This window comes from Miniopterus schreibersii (assembly GCF_964146895.1).
Source record: "Miniopterus schreibersii genome assembly, chromosome: 2".
Classification (NCBI taxonomy): Eukaryota; Metazoa; Chordata; class Mammalia; order Chiroptera; family Miniopteridae; genus Miniopterus; species Miniopterus schreibersii.
The window spans coordinates 103,305,325-103,324,814 of record NC_138102.1 but is presented as its reverse complement, the minus strand read 5'-3'; the positions used below and the strand labels follow the sequence as shown (position 1 = coordinate 103,324,814).

Genomic DNA, 19,490 nt, shown 5'->3' with positions numbered 1-19,490 from the left:
ACTTGGAGTCTTCACTCCCCCATAGGAAAGACACAACTCCAAACAAAACTGAACATTTCTGTTTCCCCCCCCAATTTTCTAGGGGGGTCAGATTTATTGTAGATTAAATGTATGGAGTTACATTTTTCTCTGTCCATTTAAGACAGTGATTCATTTGTTGGACACATTAAATGCCTCTGTGCCCCATGCACTGGAGATGCAGAGGTGATTAAAGTAAACAGGGGCCCTGACCTCATGGAAATTGTATGCCAGAAGACAGAAAATGGACAAATACATTTCATGGTGTGGTAAGTGCGATGAAAGAAAAAGCATGGTGTTAGGAAATAACTAACAGGGAATACTGTGGGTGTGGTGGTCAGGGAGTGCTTCAGTGGGGAAGCGATATTTAGCCTGAGGCCTGAGAACTAGGAAGGAGGTAGCAGAGCAAAGACCAGGGGAATGGAATTCTAGGTAAAAGGAAAGGCAGGTACTCATCTCCAGAGAGGGAACAGAGCTGATGTCTTTGAGGCTGGGGAGAAGACCACTGTGGGTCGTCTTTAAGAGCAAGGAAGAGATTGATCACTAATGATGCTGGAGAGTTGTGCTGGCTATGAGATCAGATGCAGTGGATCTATATGCCTTTGGCTGAGGTGTTGTGGGTCTTCAAAATACTTAATATGGGCAGACTACAACTTCAGAGAAAACTGCACCTCTCCTAGGAGTAACTGTTCAAAGACCTCATTCATGCATTTTGAATTGGCAGTGGGATTTTAAAGTTCATATCCCTAATTTGAGGCTGGTTTTGAGGTCCTGGAAAGATGAAGAATATCCATGCTAGCAGCAGAGGGAGTTCCTACAGAGAAGTCATTGGGCTTATATTTTAAGCCTCAGTGGATCCAGCCCATAGAGAAAAATCCTTTGAATTAAGTGTTTGAGCTGTAGCTTTGCTTTTAGTTTTATATATTAAATATGTTTCCTTAAAAGGAAATTTGTCTTCATTTAATTTACAGGATGAATTTTATCATATCTAAAGTACAAGATGGGTTTCGCGAAACAGAAGCCCAGTTTATATTGCTGTACTTACTGGAAACAAGGCTTCGAATTACTATGGCTCGACTTTCACCCACCATGCTAGAGTCAACTAGGTTGTAAATAAAGTGCTACCAGCATGTGTCCTTGCTCACACTTATTCCTGGAACTCTCTGCTCTTTCTCTTCACAACCAAATCATACTCACTCTTATAAGCCTACTTCAAATGCTTCCTTCATGAGATTGCCCTGGCTTTTGGCCCTATGTGAGACTAGCAGTCATGTTTGTCCTCTGAATTCCCATATTTCTTGATTTCTCTCATTTCTGTTGTTTTTACTAAAACATAAGCTATGCCTTAAACTGTGTACCTTTCCCTTCCCACTAACTGGCAGAATGCCTTGTATCTAGGAGGTGCTCAATAACTGTTCGAATGAATGCAGCCTCCAACAATATTTTAAATCATAAATAGTCCATGGCCTGTTACTTCTATTCCTATTTTCTCTATCCCTGAAAAGAGAAACCAACACGATTTTGCAGTAATAAGAAATCCTGATCCATCAATGTCACTTTCCTTTTGTGTTTATTTCTTTTGAATTCTTGGGTTGAATGAATCGCAGATGCTATATTTGGAGAGATGTGGTTTGTGCAAAGTGGGGGTCTAGAAAAGGCCTCCACAATGTGTCTGCCAGGGCTAGAACAATCACATTTTGCATTTATACAGCATTTTTATTGTGTGTGTTTGATTAGGAGAAATAATCAGGCCGAGTGCTTGCCCAGCCGCTGTACTGCTTTGTGCCTGTGTTCTGAAGGATTATGGAACATCTTTATAAATGCCAGGGAGATGCCAGAGTTGAGCTTGAAAAGCTTTTGGGAAGGGAGTGTGTGTGTGTGTGTGTGTGTGTGTGTGTGAGCAAGTACATATGCCTCTTGTCACAAAGCTCTGTGATGATTATATGGTTTTCCTGGAAATTTTTCTGGAGGCAAAGAGAAGACTACCTTTACATACTTTTTGTGCCTTAAAAATTAGGAAAAACATATAGCCAACTTCTGAACACCTATTTTCTAGGAATTTTATGCCATGCCTTGTTGATACAGAAGAAATTTAATATTTCCTTGAGGTGGGAGTTGGGATATAATCAGGTGGTTAACTGTGAAAGAGCTTCATTTATATAAGGGGTCAGCAAACTATGGCCTATGGATGGGCCAGATCTGGCCTGTGGTGAGGAATGGTTTCTACATTTTAAGACTTGTGTTAAACAACAATAACAAAAATGAGAGAGACAGAGGCTGTATGTGGCCCAAATCTTAATATATTTACTGCCTGACTCTCTATAGAAACATTTTGCCAACCGTTTGATTTACAGAATCAATTTCTGTTTCGTGGATGAAGAAACCAAGCCCAGGTGGTAGCTGACTTGCCTAAGCTCACAGAAGGAGCCTGTTCTAGTGGAAGGAGGATCAGTTCAAGTTTCTGCAGCTCTGGCTTCTAGTCCTATCTTTCATTTCACTGAATATACTTTTTTGATTGTTAATATAAGGTTTTCCTTTTGGCTCTGTCATTCTAGAGTTCACAGAGTAATGTCTGCAGTGCAGTTCTAATACTAACTACCCAGAGTTAGGTCAGACTTTATAGGTTCAGGGCACAGTTTTCTACAAGACTGTCCTCATTTCAGACACCAGCTGTAAGCTCCAGGGTTCCTAGACCACCCACACTTCTGACCAACTGGCTACAAATTCAGAGGTTTCCATTACTCCCTCAATTTTTGTGTGGGTGGGATACAGTGAATTTTATTGATGGTGCAGGACAAGGTAGGGCTTCTTGAGCCCTTCCCATTCTTCAGGGGGTGTGGAATGGAAGCTGTGGAGGTCAGGAGATTCTCAATGTGTTGGAGAATTGATTTGGGACAAGGACTCCCCAGCGGCTGAGGGCCTCTCTTCCTCTCATTGGGGCTGATGGTCCAGAGGGCTCTTACTCTTTGAAGGCCATGTTGAACCATAGGTCCACCACCCTGTTGCTGTAGCCAAATTCAGTGTCATACCAGGAAATGAGCTTGACGAAGTGATCATTGGGGGCAATACCGGCCCTAGCATTGAAGGTGGAGGAGTGGGTATCAACTGTTAAAATCTCAGGAGACAACCTGGTCCTCAGTGTAGCCCAGAATGCCCTTGAGAAGGACCTCTGATGCCTGCTTCACTACCTTCTTGATGTCATTGTATTTGGCAGCTTTCTCCAGGCAGCAGGTCAAATCCACAACTGACATATTGGGGGTGGGGACACGGAAGGCTATGCCAGCGAGCTTCCCATTCAGCTCAGGGATGACCTTGCCCACAGTCTTGGCAGCACCGGTAGAAGAGGGATGATGTTCTGGGCAGCCTCTCAGCTATCACACCACAGCTTCCCAGAGGGGCCAACCACAGCCTTCTGGGTGGCAGTGATAGCATGGACTGTGGTCATGAGTCCCTCCATGATGCCAAAGTTGACATGAATGACCTTTGCCAAGGGGGCTAAGCAATTGGTGCTGACAAACGAGGGAGTTGTCATACTTGTCATGGTTCACACCCATCACAAGCATCGGAGCATCTGTAGAAGGGGAAGAAAAGATGACCCTCTTGGCTCCACCCTCCAAGTGAACCCCAGCCTTCTCCATGGTTGTGAAGACACCAGTGGACTCCACAACATATTCAGCACCAGCATCACCCCATTTAATGTTGGTGGGATCTTGCTCCTGGGAGATGGAGATGGATTTCCATTGATGACAAGCTTCCTGTTCTCAGCCTTGACTGTGCCTTTAAACTTGCCATAAATAGAATCATACAAGAACATGCAGACCATGTAGTTGAGGTCAATGAAAAGGTCAATGATGGCGACAATATCCAGTTTGCCAGAGTTTGACCAGGCCTCCAATATGGCCAAATCCGTTCACTCTGTCCTTCACCATCAAGTCTCAGGGTTGCGGCTGTCACTGTGCAGGAAGACATGGCTGTCTGATGAACAGGAGGAGCAGAGAGCTACTCCCTCAATATTTTTATTCTTTTTCAGTATTTTTACTAATTTCAATAATAAGCTAGAATAACTCAGAGAACTCAGGAAAGCACTATACTTATGATTACAGTTTTATCATAAAGGATACGAATCGGGACCAGCTAAATGGAGAGACACATAAGGCCAGGTCTTGGAGGGTCTCACAGGTGAAACTTCCACGTCCTCAGGATATATCACCTGAGCTTTGGTGTCCATAGTTTTTATTGGAGTTTCATTACATAGGCATTATTAATTGGGTTGTTGGCCACATGGTTGAACTCAGTCTCTAGTCCCCTACCCTCTCCAGAGTCAAGAGGTCAGTCTGATATCAACTGGCTTATATCAATCCTCTAATCACATGGTTAGTTTTTCTGGCATGGTCACCCCCCCCTCCTTCTAAAAAGGCCAGGGTCCCACAATGAGTTGCCTCGTTAGCATTGCCCTCTGATAGTCATCGGTGCCAACTTAATGCCAACAGGAATCACCAATTTGGGGTGCTGTGAAGAAGGAAACTTTATTCAGTGCAAAACAGCACAACTGTGATACAGCAGGGCTGTGTGGCAGGTCTAGGGCCAGGCCCCTCTGTGGCTTGACTGCTCTGCTCCTCAATGGACTGCTTCACTTTGTTCCTTGCTGGGCTGCTCCACTGTGCTTTGGTCTGCTCCATTCTGGGCCAGTGGGCACTAGTCTGCTCTGGCCTGCAGTGGCCTGCCCCAGTCTGCTCCAGTAAGACATCTTTCGTGCTTCAGCTCAGCCAGGGAAATGCACTCTTCAGTCTTGGGTGGAAAGGGAAAGTGTGCTTCCAGAGGGGAGCTGGCTCATGGACACAGAAGCCCCTGTCCCTGGTCCCTGATTGGTCTGAGTTCATGCAATTGAGGGCTCCAAAACCTTGCATTGGCTGATTCAGAAGGAACTGTTCTGATTAGTCGGAATAGAGCCACTCTGGTCGGAGCTGTGCAGCTTCGATTGGATGGGAGGGAAGCCTCAGTGCTGTTGATCGAAATAGGACTCCAGGAACTCCTTTAGAAGGGCTGGCTCAGGTGGCAGAGACAGGGCAGGCAGGCAGCTCAGTGCCGAGGCGGCAGTGAGGCCCCTGTATAGAAATAGCTGCTAAGCTCGGTTGTGTTTATTTTGTTTTTGTTTTTGTTTTAATTTGAGCCCAGTTAGCCACTGGGAGCCCTTCTTAGTAGATGTCTTCTTTCTCAGGGTTCACAGCATAAGCTCAGGTGTGGTCCCAGGGGCCACTATGAATGACAGAAATACTCCTATCACTTGAGAACTTACAAGGGGTTAGAGGCTTCCCCCAGGAAGCAGGGACAGAGACCAGCCAAATTCTTTATTGTACAGCAATGTCCAAGGTCTGACTTTTTCCACAGAGCTAGTTACAGAGGTGCTGCAAAAGGTTTACAAGGCCTAGTTCAGATGGCACAACCACTTTAATAGGTTCCTGGCGTAAGAAGATTAGAGTATTTCTTTCCCAAGAATTTCTGTGAGATAGTGAAAACTTCCTTGTGAGGGAAATGGTCTAGATGCTCTCGAGCATCTTTGGCATTTTGAACACTTTTATTTGAGTTAGGGAAAAATACTGCAGTTCAGATGAAAGATTTTGCTTCTTTGTTGCTGAGGGCAATGAAATGCTTAGTAAAAATTTGCCTCAACATTAACTCTTTTTTATGTTTGATTCTTTATTTGATTCTTAACTCCCCGGACCAATTTAGTTTATACTAATATTTACATATACATAATTTATATGTAAAATAATAAATATATTAAATGTTACTATAATAATAGTTATTAGATAGGAATAAATTTCAAAAACCTCTTAGGATTTTTCATTTTCTTTCCAAAATGATCTCCGTGGAATTAGTTTATGTAGTGAAGAGAAATGAGGTGTTGTCCTCATTTCTACCTGCTCACCTGCCAGTGGGAGGTCTGTCATTGTCCCTGCTTCTTAATCAGAGACTTCCACATCCTTATGTGGGTGAAAATGAGGAGGAATTTGGGTCATTCAATAAAATGGAAACACTACTACAATGACACAAACACACAGTGAGTGGGGAAGGATTAACAGGCAAGTTAGAGTCACAGAGTGGCAGAGGCTGGTGGACAGTGGGAGTGACTGAAGTGTGTCCCTGCCCTGCCAAGTCCCTCTCATGTGCCTGTGGGCCAGTGGCATGTGTACTGTAACTAGTCTTCTTTCCTCTGCTCCTTCCCTATTCATTACCTGTCCTCTTAGTCACAGTCTCCTGGTGAACATTTACCTGTCCTCTTAGTCACAGTCTCCTGGTGAACATCATCTATGTCTGTTTCTTAAAATTCTCTTCTTTCTCCAATCCTGGCAGAAACTCAGAAGGGAGGAGGATTTGTTTACTTATTTAGCCAGTCATCTTCCAGCTGCTTATGGGCTTCATCCAAACCAACCAGCCCAAATGTTGCCATGAAGAATCCTCTGTCGGATCTGGCCTCCCTGGGTCTGGGGTGTGGCATCTAATGGCACATGTGCCAGAGGCATCTAAATCTTTGGACACCCAGAGTGATATGTAAGTGGATAGGTGCTTGTCCCTCCTGTTTAACTTGCTCTTCTGTCTTACAGGGAAACAGGCTCTCTGTGTGTTCCCTTACAGTATTGGTTAGGGTGTCTGGTTATGAATAGTTTACAGAACTACTTAGGGGGGCTCATGAAACCCAAAGACCCAAATACAGCTGGGGTCTTGGAGGGGACTATACCCAGAATCCAAAAGCTGTTGGGATAATTTCTGTTGCTCTTCATGCACCTGCTTCATCTTTGTCTCAAAAGAAATCCCTTCTCTGCCCTGCACACTCGGTGGGTGGTCATCCAGAGACATGGAGTGTGTGTGTTAATAGGGAGGGACATGCAGAGAACATCTCCTCTAGGTCTCATATCACAGTTTCCAGAAGAGAGAGACTTGGGTGTACCAAGTAACCATCCCTGGTGCAAAGAGCTGCACAATACAGACCAAGTCTTAGGTTCAGCATCTGTATAGCGTCTTCAGAAGGCATCCACTGCATCAGTCCTTTATGTATTCATTCAAAATATACTTACAGACTGCCTACTGTGTGCTAGGCATTATTCAGGAAGACAGGGGCTGAGCCATGAACAAGACAAAGTCCCTGCCCTCGTGGCCTTGGCCATCAGCTGTCTTTTCTGCATTTGCACTTTGCAACAAACTTAGTGTTACTCCATTTACCAACTCTTGTTTTTCTTTGTTCTTTCCTCTCATCTTGGTTTCTTTCTCAGTAGATATTTATTGAACTCTCAGTATCTGCTGACACTGTGCTTATGTGGGGAGTTGTAAGCGTATGCTCTTATTTCGTATGGTGGTATTTTCAAAATGCATTAACTCACGATTTATCTCATGAGTCTGAATTTGAAGCCTTAGTAATAATGTGTTTTGCTATATATAGAATAATGTCTTCCTTAGGCAATACATTTGCAACAAATTTATGCTATTTTGAAAATATTAATGTTTGTCTCCAAAGCAGGTTGGGTCAGGAGGAGGCTGCTGAGGTAGAAGAAAGTTATCTGAGTCTTAGTGGGGCAACTATAACTATTTATAACAAGAATAAAATTTCAGTTCTGGGCTCTGTTGATACAGAAAGATGAGCTGGCCTGATGCATTATTTCCCTTAAATCTGTCATTAGTAATTTACCAATTGTTTGTGTCAATATTTTTTCAGCCCAGTATTTATTATTCAGCATTTAAATTCTTATTTGGAAAAATTGTGGTTTCCATTCTTATTCCTATCAGCTATGTCTCCTCTTCAAGTCCCAGTTATCTAAAGTTTTTTCTTTTCTGTGATCCACACACTCAATCCAAAAAAAGATCTTGCTGTGTTTTCTTTTGAGATGTTTCTCATATTCATGTATTTTTTGTTTTTGTTTTCCACTTAATTCATGCTTTTATCATCTTACTTCTAGGTTGTAGAATTAATTTTTTACCTGATTCTTTATAAATTCTCCCCTCTTTCTGCTCCTACTTGTACATCACTACCAGGTGCATCTCTCTCCTGCCCAGAAAGCTTCTGTGGCTTCATGGGACCTTCAGGATGAATTTCAAGCCCCTCCCCTCCTCCCTCCCCAGGGTATTTAAGTCATCCACTATCTGGCTATGGGCTATGTTTTTCTGAGCCTCCTTTCTACTCATTTCTAATTTGGACCCTTAGTGCTGGCTTTTCTTTGTTTTTTAATTGGCCCCTGATGCATTTTGTGTATTGGGCCTTTGCTGATGATCTTCTGGCCCTTCCCTACAATGTCCTCCTCTCTCCTAACAGAAACTATCCCCCTACTTAGGCTCTTATAATTGTCCTCAGACTCTGTTCTGACCCCACCCCAAGCACAAAGATGCTGCTGACCTCTGACCCTCCTCAGCATCTTTAAACCCACTTTTAGTCACTTGGTCATAAATTGAGGCACACTGGCAACCATGGTTATACTGGTTAACATTTTGGAGAGCAGGAGCCAGATCTTTTGTTTTTGTGTTCCCAGCAGCATCTAACAAATGCTTCTCAACTGTGGCTGTCCATTAGTATCTCTTGAGGAGTTTTAAAAACAAAACAAAGTGGAATCTGGTAGGGTTGGGCTCAGGAACTAGTGACTATGAGAGCTCTCTTGGTGGTGATCATGTGCTGCTGGAGCTGAGAGCCAGTGAGTGGACACAGTTTCGCAGTGAACTATTTAGACCCACACTAGGGGAACATGGAGTTTGAGCCCTCTGTGTGTATCACTGCATCTCCACCTGGAGAATTCAAAGTGAACCTTTATAAGACTTGAGTGAAAATGGTTTATTCAAGCAAATATGAGTACTCATTGTATGCCAGGCACTGGTCAGGGCGCTGAGGTCACTGCAGTGAACAAAACATGCCCCTGCTGTCCTAGAGCTTCTGATCTTGGCCATGGGAAGACAGACCATAAATAAATCATATCAGGTAATGATGATAAATGCTGTGGAGAAAAAGGAAGCAGGATAAATGGGCAGAGAGAAGAGCAGTACTTTCATATAGGCTAGTTTCAAAGATACTCCCTATCTGCCTTAAATCAGCCAATGCTTTAAAATCAAGCCTCCTCTGATTAAATTCCGGGAGCCAGAGCTGGCGGGCCAGCCTGTACTGAAGTAGGAACTCTTGCTATCTGCTGCCCCTTATCTGTACGCAGAGGGCTGAGCAGTGTCCTGTGGATCCAGAGGGACCCCAGGGAATGGGAGGCTGGAGGGGAGGTGGGGAGGATGTGAGGGTTGGGCCCTATAACAAGGAACAGCCAGGGCTGTGGATTCACACCTGGCCTGGGACCAGGGATCTGGCTGTAACACTATTCGGGACAGTATGTCAGCGCTCAGTAACCAAGTTTACATCGTGGTTGTCCCCCTCTTATGCTAAGGATTACAATACGATTCTAATCACTTTAAAAAGATGACACACTTAAATAGCCCAAACTTTCTGTCTCAAAATGTTTCTCCATGTCAATGAACATTCTCTCTAGCTGCAAAGTGAATGTTTATTGAAATGAGATGTCAGCTTCTTTAATAATATGCAACATGCATTTCTTTGATAGGTGGAAAGCATGGCAGATATTAGGGCAAATGTATATTTAAGGAAAAAGAGGGAAGGCTTCATCTGGAGGGCATTTTTCTGTGACCCTTTATTCAGGCGCCCCTTCCCAAAGGTCAGTTCTTGAGGTGGGTGGCCCCTTCTACTGGGGGACACTGACTTGTAGCTGGAGATGTGGTCCAGGTCTGTGGGCGTCTGTATGTAGCAGCTTTAGCAACGGGTATATCATCATTCTTCATGCAGACACCTCCTCAGTCAAGGGTGTGGGGAGGTTGAGCTCAGGGAGAGAGGCTTGACTCTGGGACTGAAATGAAACCTTAAAATGATAGACTTGCATTGTCTTAACCACAGAAACAGTAACTTGAGCAATGAAAGGAAAGCTCAGGCATCTGTCAGGAAACTAGGATTGGTAAAGCGACTTCACTCAGGTTGCCAGGCGCGTCTAGGGAGAAAAGCAGCTGGTCGGTTTAAGATAACCATGGAGCAAGCCCTTCGCCCCGAGGCTGGGGAATTTCATTTTTAGAGCCCAGAGATGTGTCCTTTCCCATCCCTTTCTGCGGTGACTGAATGCAAGGCACATCCCCTTCGCTGCCATCATTTTGTTCCTACACACAACCCAGGAAGCCTAGAAAACCTAGCGCCAGGGCTCATCCTTGGGCCTAGAGGGGGAACTGGCCAGGGCTGCAGGCTCTGCCCCCCCCCCCCCCCAGCCGGCAGCTGCGCCCCTCGCCCGCTCCCGCCGCGCGCGCTGCAGCCCCGCCGGGCGCCCAGAGCGCGGGAGCGAGCGCAGCAGGGGCCGGGCCGGAGCTGCGGCGCGGCGCTCGCGGGCCCAGAGCGTCGGTCCCGGGCCCGGGGGAGCGGCGGCGGGGGCGGGGCGGGGCGGAGCCGGGAGCGGCTGCGCGGCGGTCTCCAGGGGGAGCTAAGGTACATAGGCGGGCCGCGCGCCGCCCGAGCATCCTTTCCTCGCCGGACCCCGCCCGCCGCCGCCGCGCTCGCCGCCGCTCCTGCCTGGGGTGACTTCTTTGTGCTGTTTTCTGCCCGCGCCTCATCTCTGCAGGACCTGTCCGTCCTTCTTCGGGCTATAAGAAGGCAGACGATGAGATGTCCCGGTCCACATCTGTTGGAGACCAGCTGGAGGGACCAGCCCGCACCATTTACCTCAACCAACCGCATCTCAACAAATTCCGTGACAACCAGATCAGGTAGGAGAAGGCGGCGGAGAGATCGAGCAGCAGCGAATTCACAGCGGGGATGGGGCTCACCTTCGCCTTGTTAGCCTTTTCCACGCACCTAGCCAGCCCCCACCCGCCTGCTTCCTCCAGCCCTTGCACCCCCTTCCCCTCCCTCTAGAGCCTGGCAGTCTATGCGCGCGTTCCCAATGGGGTCATATGTGCCTAGCCTTTACTCTTCTCTCCTTTGCATCTGTTCCTTGCTTAGGCTGTGTGAACCCTGAGGAAGTTTTTATTCAAAACGAGGTCTCACATTTTCATCCCTGAGCTCCCTTCCAAGAATTCACACCCCACCCCCATCCTTTTTCAATCCAGTTGATAGCTCTTAGCAATTTACAGGCCATAATGTGGGGGTCTGCTTTATAAAGGAATCCCACAGGTCACAAGGACTCACGCTCAGCTATAAATGGTCCAGGGCATTTGTTAAGAGGTCTTTGTTTGCTGAGAAACTTTGCCCAGAGTTAGCAGAAAGATGGATGGAAGCTAGCATGTGTCTACTTTTTGCTTCCCACTGTGTCAGATGCTTTAGCTATGGTAGCTTTACAAATCCTCATAACCTCCCGAAGAAGCCATTATGACAATACGATCAGGAAACTGAGATAGCAAAGGTGTTAAATAATGTACCAATGGTCATACAGCTACTGAATGGCGGAGCTGGAAATAGAACCCAGCCTGTCTGACTCCTAAGGCTCAAATTCTTCCTGCTGGGCAAAGCTAGATCATTAGGCACAGGTGTTAACACGTTTTCAAATTTCATTAAATTTTCAGGCTTAGATAACATGATCTCTGGGAGTGGCTTCAGAGGATGTAGTTCTGTGAATGACTCAGAACACCAAGTTCATGTGTAGAGAAGTTAAGTGATTGGTCAGGTTACAATAAATTATTGACAAACTTGAATTCCAATTCAGTGTTCTTTCTAGAAAGCTCTGGCTGAAAGGTTGCCGTTGTTATATGTTTAAGTATTGCACTACAGCAGCAGCACTTGTACAGACTGCTTAGCCCGACATCCTTATTTAGAAACGTCTGGCGGTTGGACATTAATATAGGATTTGGAGTAGGATAACGGCGCGTGTTATGTGGAGGTGATACCTTCGTTTATTAAGGGGGTGTTTGATTACCCTGGCTTTATTTTGGGTTTTAAAAATGATCACTGGGACATATTTTATACTTAAAAGTGTAGCTTAGAAGAATAGCTGAGGCCAAATTCAAATAATGAGTGGGCTTGGTTTAAGGTACGGAGCGTCAACCACAATGAGTTACCACTTCATACACCAGGATGGCTCGAACCAAAAGACAGTAACAACTGTTGATGAGGCTGTGGAGAAATTGGGATCCTCGTACATTGCCGATGGGAATGAAATATGGTGTAGCCACTTTGGATAACAGTTTGGCAGTTCCTCAAAAGGTTAAATGTAAAGTTACCGTATGACCCAGCTATTCTACTCCTAGGTATAAAATAACCAAGAGAAATGAAAACATGTCCACATAAAAACTGTACACAAATGTTCATAGCAGCATTGTTCATAATCAAAAAGTGGAAACAATTCAACTCTCTATCAACTGATGAATGAACGAATAAGAGGTGGTATAGCCATACAATGGAATATTATTTGACCATAAAAGGAATGAAGTACTGATACATGCTACAACATGGATGAGCCTTGAAAAGGTTCTAAGTGAAAGAAGCCAGTGACAAAAGGCTTCATGTTACAGGGATACCCTGGGGATTTGGGGGGTTCAGTTCCGGACCACCACCTTAAAGTGAGTGAGTACTGCCATAAAGTGAGTCCTAATTTTTTTGTCAGTGGCGGTTCTTGCCTTCAATCAGTGAAGATCATTGGACCTGTGAAATGCAGTAAAGCCAGGTGTACCTGTGTGTGATTCCACTTAGAATCCTGCACTGGCCATGTAGCTCCATTTCCCTATACCTTCTCATATGTGCTTCTATTGAATGACTTCTAACAAGATGAAATTTCTTTTAAAAAAGAGGTATACGGTATAAGGGTATGGAATAGAAAAGTCGCTTTTCTGTTTAAACTTTAGGATATTTTCATAAAATGCTTTAAAAATCCTTTAGTAGTATTTCTGCTTAGCTCCTATTTAATTTTGGCATCCATGCATGCATGCTTAAAGCTGGGAGAATGAAGTAAGGGTCTTTGCTTTTGCCTAAATTCTCTAGTTTCTATGGAAAATGAAGGTTTTTAAAAGCCTTGGAAAAGGGGCCTCACGATCTGTTTGTAATCAAGACTCAAAGCTACCTTTTGAGACTGATTTTATTATCAATCAGAGATTTCAGCTGACTACCTGTTTTACAGTTTGATCTGTACTTTTTGGAGGTGGGGAGGAATTAATATGGGAATGTACAGTGAAGGCTGGCTAGGACTAAAGTAGGTAGCTATAAATTATTCTATTTGAAGCCTTGTGTAAGCGTATAATTGAATTAGTTGACATGTAGTAAATATTAAAATATAGAGAACTTCTGAGTTCATGGCTTATGCTATGAGCATAAATTTCAGAATGTACTAGGTAGGGCCCAGGAAATTAAAACATGCCCCTTGCTGTTCTATAAAATGGCCTTTGAGTATTTATCTCATCTCAACTGTATATTAAAATAGGAATTGTTAATGGTCGTGCGACTCAGTTCATGAAGGGATTTATTATAAAGCTTCTTGGCATCACAGTTTACAAATTTTACAGAACGGTGAGCCACATTATTTTAGCACTTTAATATGGCTGATGTCAAGTTTTATAAAAAATTTGATTTTTTAAAATGAGGCTTTTTACCTTGGCCATGAATGTTTGCTAAAAGTTGATAAAGCTGTTCAAAGGAGCGTTTTTATAAAGAGATGGTAAAGGATTTTTTTTCTTAATATGTTTTCTTGAGAAAAGGTTAATGGTTTTTTTTCTTTTTTGGAGGCTGGGCATGGAGTGTTTATCCCAGATTGTTTGCTTCTAAATTGAGCTTTTCGAAGAGAAGGGACCATGTGGGACAGATGAGGCTCAGGCTAATCCGTGGAATTATTTGGAAGCTGTACACATCAGGAGGCTGGCCTTTGCTGGCGCAGTTTTCTCACTTCCCTTCCCCACTCCAGGCCCCTTCTGTCTCGGAACCGTGAGGATTGTAGTGGTTGCCCTTGCCTACCTTCATGAGCAACTGGCATTTCAAATGCAGGAAAGATATCAACGTTTGCTAAAGAGGAGGTGGCCCCTGGGTGTCGGGGAGGTCAGTAGGGTTGGTGTGGTAAATTCAGGACAGGGATTGAAGGTCTAGGGTTAATGTTTGGACTAGTGTATCCAAGAAAGAGGCTGGGCCTGGTGAGTAGGAGCGAGACGGTCACCACCGAGGTTAACTGTGGCCTTGTCACCCCCTGAGGAAATGTGTAACCTGGTAACTCCAAGTTCCAGGCAGTTCCTTGAAATTCTGGGAGTGTCTGTGCTGTGGTAGTGGATGTCTTTCCAAACCTTGTTCTTGTTCTTGACACTGAAAATAATACGTGTTTGGTCTGAAGCTGTGGCAGGTTGAAGTTTTCTATAACTGAAGCCAAGACATTTCATTATCATAATTATGGAGAAGTATGCCATTGGTTTGCTAGGGTCTTAACAGTGAGGACAATAATAACCTTCTTCATTCTCTAGAAACAGCAATTAATGGAACATGGTAAAGTACATGGACGTGTCCAGGATGGTGTATGTCTACCTAACAGATCCCTTTGTCCTGAAGTATATAACATCATCTTTTAAATATTTGTACAGCTTTACTGAAATATAGTTCACCCATCTAAAGTGTACAGTTCACTGGTTTTTAGTATAGTCTTAGAATTGTGTAAACATCACCACAGTTAACTTGAGAACATTTTCATGGCTTCCAGAAGGAATCCGAGCCTTTAGTGGTCGTCTCCCTGCGCCTGCCTCCCCCAGCCCTAAGCAACCACTGCTCTGCTTCCTATCTCTACGCATCTCCCTGTTGTGGGCCTTTCATATGAGTGATAACTGTTTCATTTTAAGTGTTTTAAGTTAAATATTAAGTGTATATAAAAAGCTTGCTATTTAGAGGCCCCGGTGGCAAATCTTTGATTTTGTATATCTAAATTTTAAAAAATGTGTTAAGTCAAACTTTTTTTTCTTCAAGAAAATATCTTGAAATAATTTACTGGGCGATATTTATGTAATCATGGTCAGGCATATGCCGTCTTTCTATGTGATTATCATACGTCCTTTGAAATAGTGACTTAGAAGGCTATGAGGCCATTTTCTTCTGTTCGAAATGAGGCCTTCAAAGCATTAGGAATGTTGGTAGTTTTGAATGAGTCATTGGTTTCAGGTGGGAGCTTTAACTAGCAAAAGCCTTCATTAAAACAATCACTTGAATTTGGTCAGGCTATTGCATTTCTTCAGGTTGGATTGTCTTGAAGGAAAGTTGGTTTACAGGAATATTTTGTTGGTTTTGCCACAATAGGTTTAAAATTGACTTTTGCCTCTGCAGAAAGGGGACTGAGCACTGTGTGGCCAGCTTTACAGCATTGCTGTTTTATAGTATTATGCTGGGATCCTAATGTCTGAGAGGATGTTTTTGTCTTGGAGATTGAAGAGAAATCATCTTTAAAAACCAGTTTGTACACGGCATGTATAATACGATATCTAACATTACTGAGTGCGCTAAGGAGGAAGGATTCTCTAAGTGTTTAAAGCAGCAGAATTTAGGTGGGATCTGGTCTTAACACTTAGGGTGCTTCCAACTTAAAGAAACAATACAAGATCCAAATAATAGTCATAACTTCTTTTTGATTCATGCAAAGATCACTGTTTTATTACTATTTTTTAATCGTCACCTGAGGATATTTTTTCCATTGATTTTTTTAGAGAGAGAGGAGGGGACAGAGAGGGGGAGAGAGAAAGATCGATGTGAGAGAGACACATCGATTGGTTGCCTCCTGCATGTACCCCGACGAGGGCCAGGGATGGAGCCTGCAACCAAGTACATGCCCTTGACTGGAATCGAACCCATGACCCTTCAGTTGGGTGGCCTATGCTCTAACCGCTGAGCCAAACTGGCCAGGGCAAAGATCAGTGTTTTAAAAACTAAGGTTTACATATCTCACTTGAGATAACTGCCTATGTTAAGGTTGGCAAAGGTAAATGTGTATAAAAAAAAGTCCTTATCAGGAGTAATTGATTATGTTGAAAACATTCCATTTACCTTCTTTAAAACAGCCTCAAGATTTTCTTCTGTGTACACTGTTTTTATTTATCTGTTAATATATTTTACTAAAATTGTACATATTTAAAGTGTACAACATGATGGTTTAATATATATATAAACCCAGGGAAATACTACAGTCAAGCTCATTAACATATAATCTCTTCACATAGTTACCATTCACTGTTTTTAAATTAGAGGCAAATATACTTGGTTAACCTCCCAACCACCCACTGCTGTCGTCTGGTACTTTCTGAACATAAATGTCACAACATATCGAAAGTCCTTAATTTATATGCCCTAGCAGCAATTAGTGCCATAGGAAGTTCTTGTAATTAGAATTTTATCAGGGTTACACCCCTGGACAAGGCTTTTGAGGTATTCTGCAGATGAAAATATTTAAATTGGGGGACCTTTGGCACTGAGTGTTTCAAGTAAGCATTAAACACACGAGCTCTTTTGAAATGTATTTTTAGAAACAGAAAAGCATGTTAGCCTTGGGCCAATTTTGTATTTGATGTTTCTAAGGAAATAGCAAATGTCTAGAACAGACTTGTGTGTGGTATCTTTATCAAGTTGATCTTCGTATGGGTGGATGTGGAGCGTATTTTGAATTGACCAAAGAAACATCAATCCACTCCCATTTATGAAAACAGGAAAAGGCATTTGGTTTGAGAGGTTTACTCAGTAACTTATTTCCCCTCTCTCCTGTTCCCAAATTCTGTGAACTCTTAGCATCTTCTGTGAACTTCTGAGCACTTCTGAATCTTATGGATAAAAATAATTAAGCATCAGGATTTTTGAAAAGCACAAGTTGAAATTTAACCAGGAGGAGACTGAGAAATGACAGTGTCAGTTCTGAATCAGATCTCAGGACAGAAAACATACATTGTGGGAAAACTGGTGAACTTGAAATACACTTTGCAGTTGGAGTAGTATTGTGCCAGAGTTGTTTCAACAGTTTTCACCCTCATCCTGTGGCTGTGTAAGATACTAACATTGTGGGGAAACCAGGTGAAGGGTTTTGGCAACTCTGTGCCATTTTTGCAACTCCTTTGTAAGTATAAACTTACCTCAAAATAAAAGTACTTTAAAAATTAAATGAAAGTATCTGGGAGAAGCTCATTTGTCTTTCTGTTGGGTGCTTTGGGAAATGTTTGGGCCCCTTGTTGGAGACAGACATATTTTTGAAGGATGGTAGTCAACAGAGATTGCACCGGTATCTCCACATGGTTATCATGCTGGGCAGGTGGAAAAACACTCCCTCCCTGGCAACACTCAGGGTTTGTTTGCTTAGTGTCTGATCTAATTGTGTAGAAGTTGAAAAATCAGGCAGCTGTGTGGACTGCAGGAAATCCTATGGTCAGAGTTTAGTCGTGAGCTTTTGTGTAGTTATCTAGAAAGTAGCATCTAAGTGTGTATTCTGCTTACAGCTGAGCCTCTCAACAGCAAAAGCTTACTCAGAAATGGTACTCAGCAACCCTTTTGAGAGGGATAATGCTTGAAAAGAACAAAAGGAGAAGTATGACCATTGTTGGGGTGCAGGGATGTTCTACAAAGAAAGTTCCTGAAATCCACGAGGTTGGGTTTGATCATTTAAATGCTGATCTGTCCTTTTGTCTGAAATGAAAGCCAGCTCTTCAGAACTGAAATCATAGGTTTCCAGCTACCCTTACTGTTTTATATTATAGTTAAAAAGGGGCTTGGGGTTGAGTTAGGGATGTTGTTGGTCATTCTGAAGGGTAAATTTCCATGTCTTCAACATCTGTTACCTGTCCTGTCACTCTAAAGGCTCCTGGAGAGTGTTAGCGGTTCCAGCGCCCAGGCCTGCCTGCGACAACGCATCTGCGGCAGAGTGGGTCTGGCTCTGCCACATAAGTGCTGTATCTTTCCTCAGTGGTCTCCAGACTTTTTGATTGCATGTACCATCAGTATGACTTTTTACCATGAACCTTTAAATGTATATTTAAATATCTATCATTACTATCTTAAGACCCAATATATATTTACCAAGATTCTCAGTTAAGAATTATGGATGTAAATCCATAGTGTTAATATTCTTCTTGATTATTTTGAATGTTTTTGGCTGACTTACCAAATGTGATGACATTATCCTGATGTTCATCGTAGTAAACCGATATCAAAGAGCTTTTATTAAGAACAGAAGTGACAGTTCTGTTTTTTATGTGCTTTTCATTTACTTGCTTATATTCAATCTGTGGTCTGTTTCATTGCATGATTCTTAAGCCACTTGTTTTCGGGGGTGGGTTAATTTAGTTGAAATTAGATAAATTAATCCGTAAGTTCACCTAGCTGGACACAGACTGAAATATGGAGTAATAAGCAGCGAGAACAGACAGGGTTTTAGTCATCTCAAGCTGCCCTAACAAAATACCATAGCCTGGGGCCTTAACAACAGAAATTCATTTTCTCACAGTCCCAGAGGCTGGAGTTCCAAGCTCAGGGCCAGTGTGGTGAGACCCTTCTTCCTTTGCAGACAGCTGCCTTCCTGCTGTGTCCTCACGTGGTGAAGAGAAAGCCAGCTCTCTGGGGTTACACAAGGGCGCCCATCAAGAGGGGAGGCGCTCTCACAGCCTTATGTCAGCTTAACCACCTCCCAAAGGCCCATCTGCAAATACTGTCACATTGAAGGTTAGGTGAATTTTCAGGGCACACAGTTCAGTCCATAGCGCTCCCCTCCATCTAAGAGCTTCCCCTCAACCATGTTCTATAGGACCCTGTGGGCTCACCAGTGACAATTCAGTCAATAAATGCTATCAAAGCTTAATTTGGGGAGGTGCATCTACACATAAGCTCCGATCATGTTTTCCCACACCCCACTGTGGAGCCACCTGCTTTCGATTCTCTTCCTTGGAGAAAGCCTATCTGGCCTGACCCAGTCGAGCTTGGACTGTCCTCAGCAGCACTGAGCCCCATCACCTTAAGGAGACCTAAGCACCATTTCTACCCCACATTCGGTGTGGGGCAGGCAGGCGTTTCAGATCCCTTCTACCGGGGGCGGTGAGTTGGGGCTGGGTGGGCAGCTGCATCTCTGCAGGGCTGGGCGGGCACAGGCGGGGCGATACCTGCTGGCCGGCGCCCAGTGAGCGGGGTTGGAAGGTGGGTGGAGGTCAGCCTGAGAGGGGAGGTGCGGTCCCGTGGGGCGGGCATCCAGGCGGCAACAGCACACGCAAAGGAGAGTGCACCAGCCGAGTGCCTTCCAGAAGAGCTGTGGCAGGAGTCGGGATGATGGCTGGCCGGGGTGCTGCGAGAGGCCAGGCTCCTGGAGGTGGGTTCGCCGTAGCCAGGAAAGCCTTTAAAGGGCAGGTGACATTGCTGCGTTTGTGCTCCTTCTGGCTGTGGCGTGTGTGCACCGCATGCTCTGCGTTTAGAGGAGCGTTAGGCTGTGGTAATTGCCCAGGGAGAGGGGTCGGGCTGTACTGTCGTAGGAGGAAAACAGAATGTCACT

The 19,490-nt window shown here is 44.0% G+C and overlaps 1 protein-coding gene and 1 pseudogene across 4 annotated transcripts in view; one reads left to right on the top strand and one right to left on the bottom strand.

Annotated features, from left to right (window-relative positions):
* Positions 1-19,490, top strand: part of ATP8A2 (ATPase phospholipid transporting 8A2) — a 515,363-nt gene that overhangs the window by 55,882 nt on the left and 439,991 nt on the right. For all 3 annotated transcript variants that reach the window (XM_081130125.1, XM_081130126.1, XM_081130127.1), the window contains exon 2: positions 10,653-10,797. In XM_081130125.1, coding sequence (XP_080986251.1) covers positions 10,653-10,797 — 145 coding nt within the window. The remainder of the gene's footprint in view (positions 1-10,652; positions 10,798-19,490) is intronic.
* LOC308553327 (glyceraldehyde-3-phosphate dehydrogenase pseudogene) lies at positions 2,978-3,962 on the bottom strand (annotated as a pseudogene). Its single transcript has one exon. The product of its transcript is annotated as a glyceraldehyde-3-phosphate dehydrogenase pseudogene (transcript).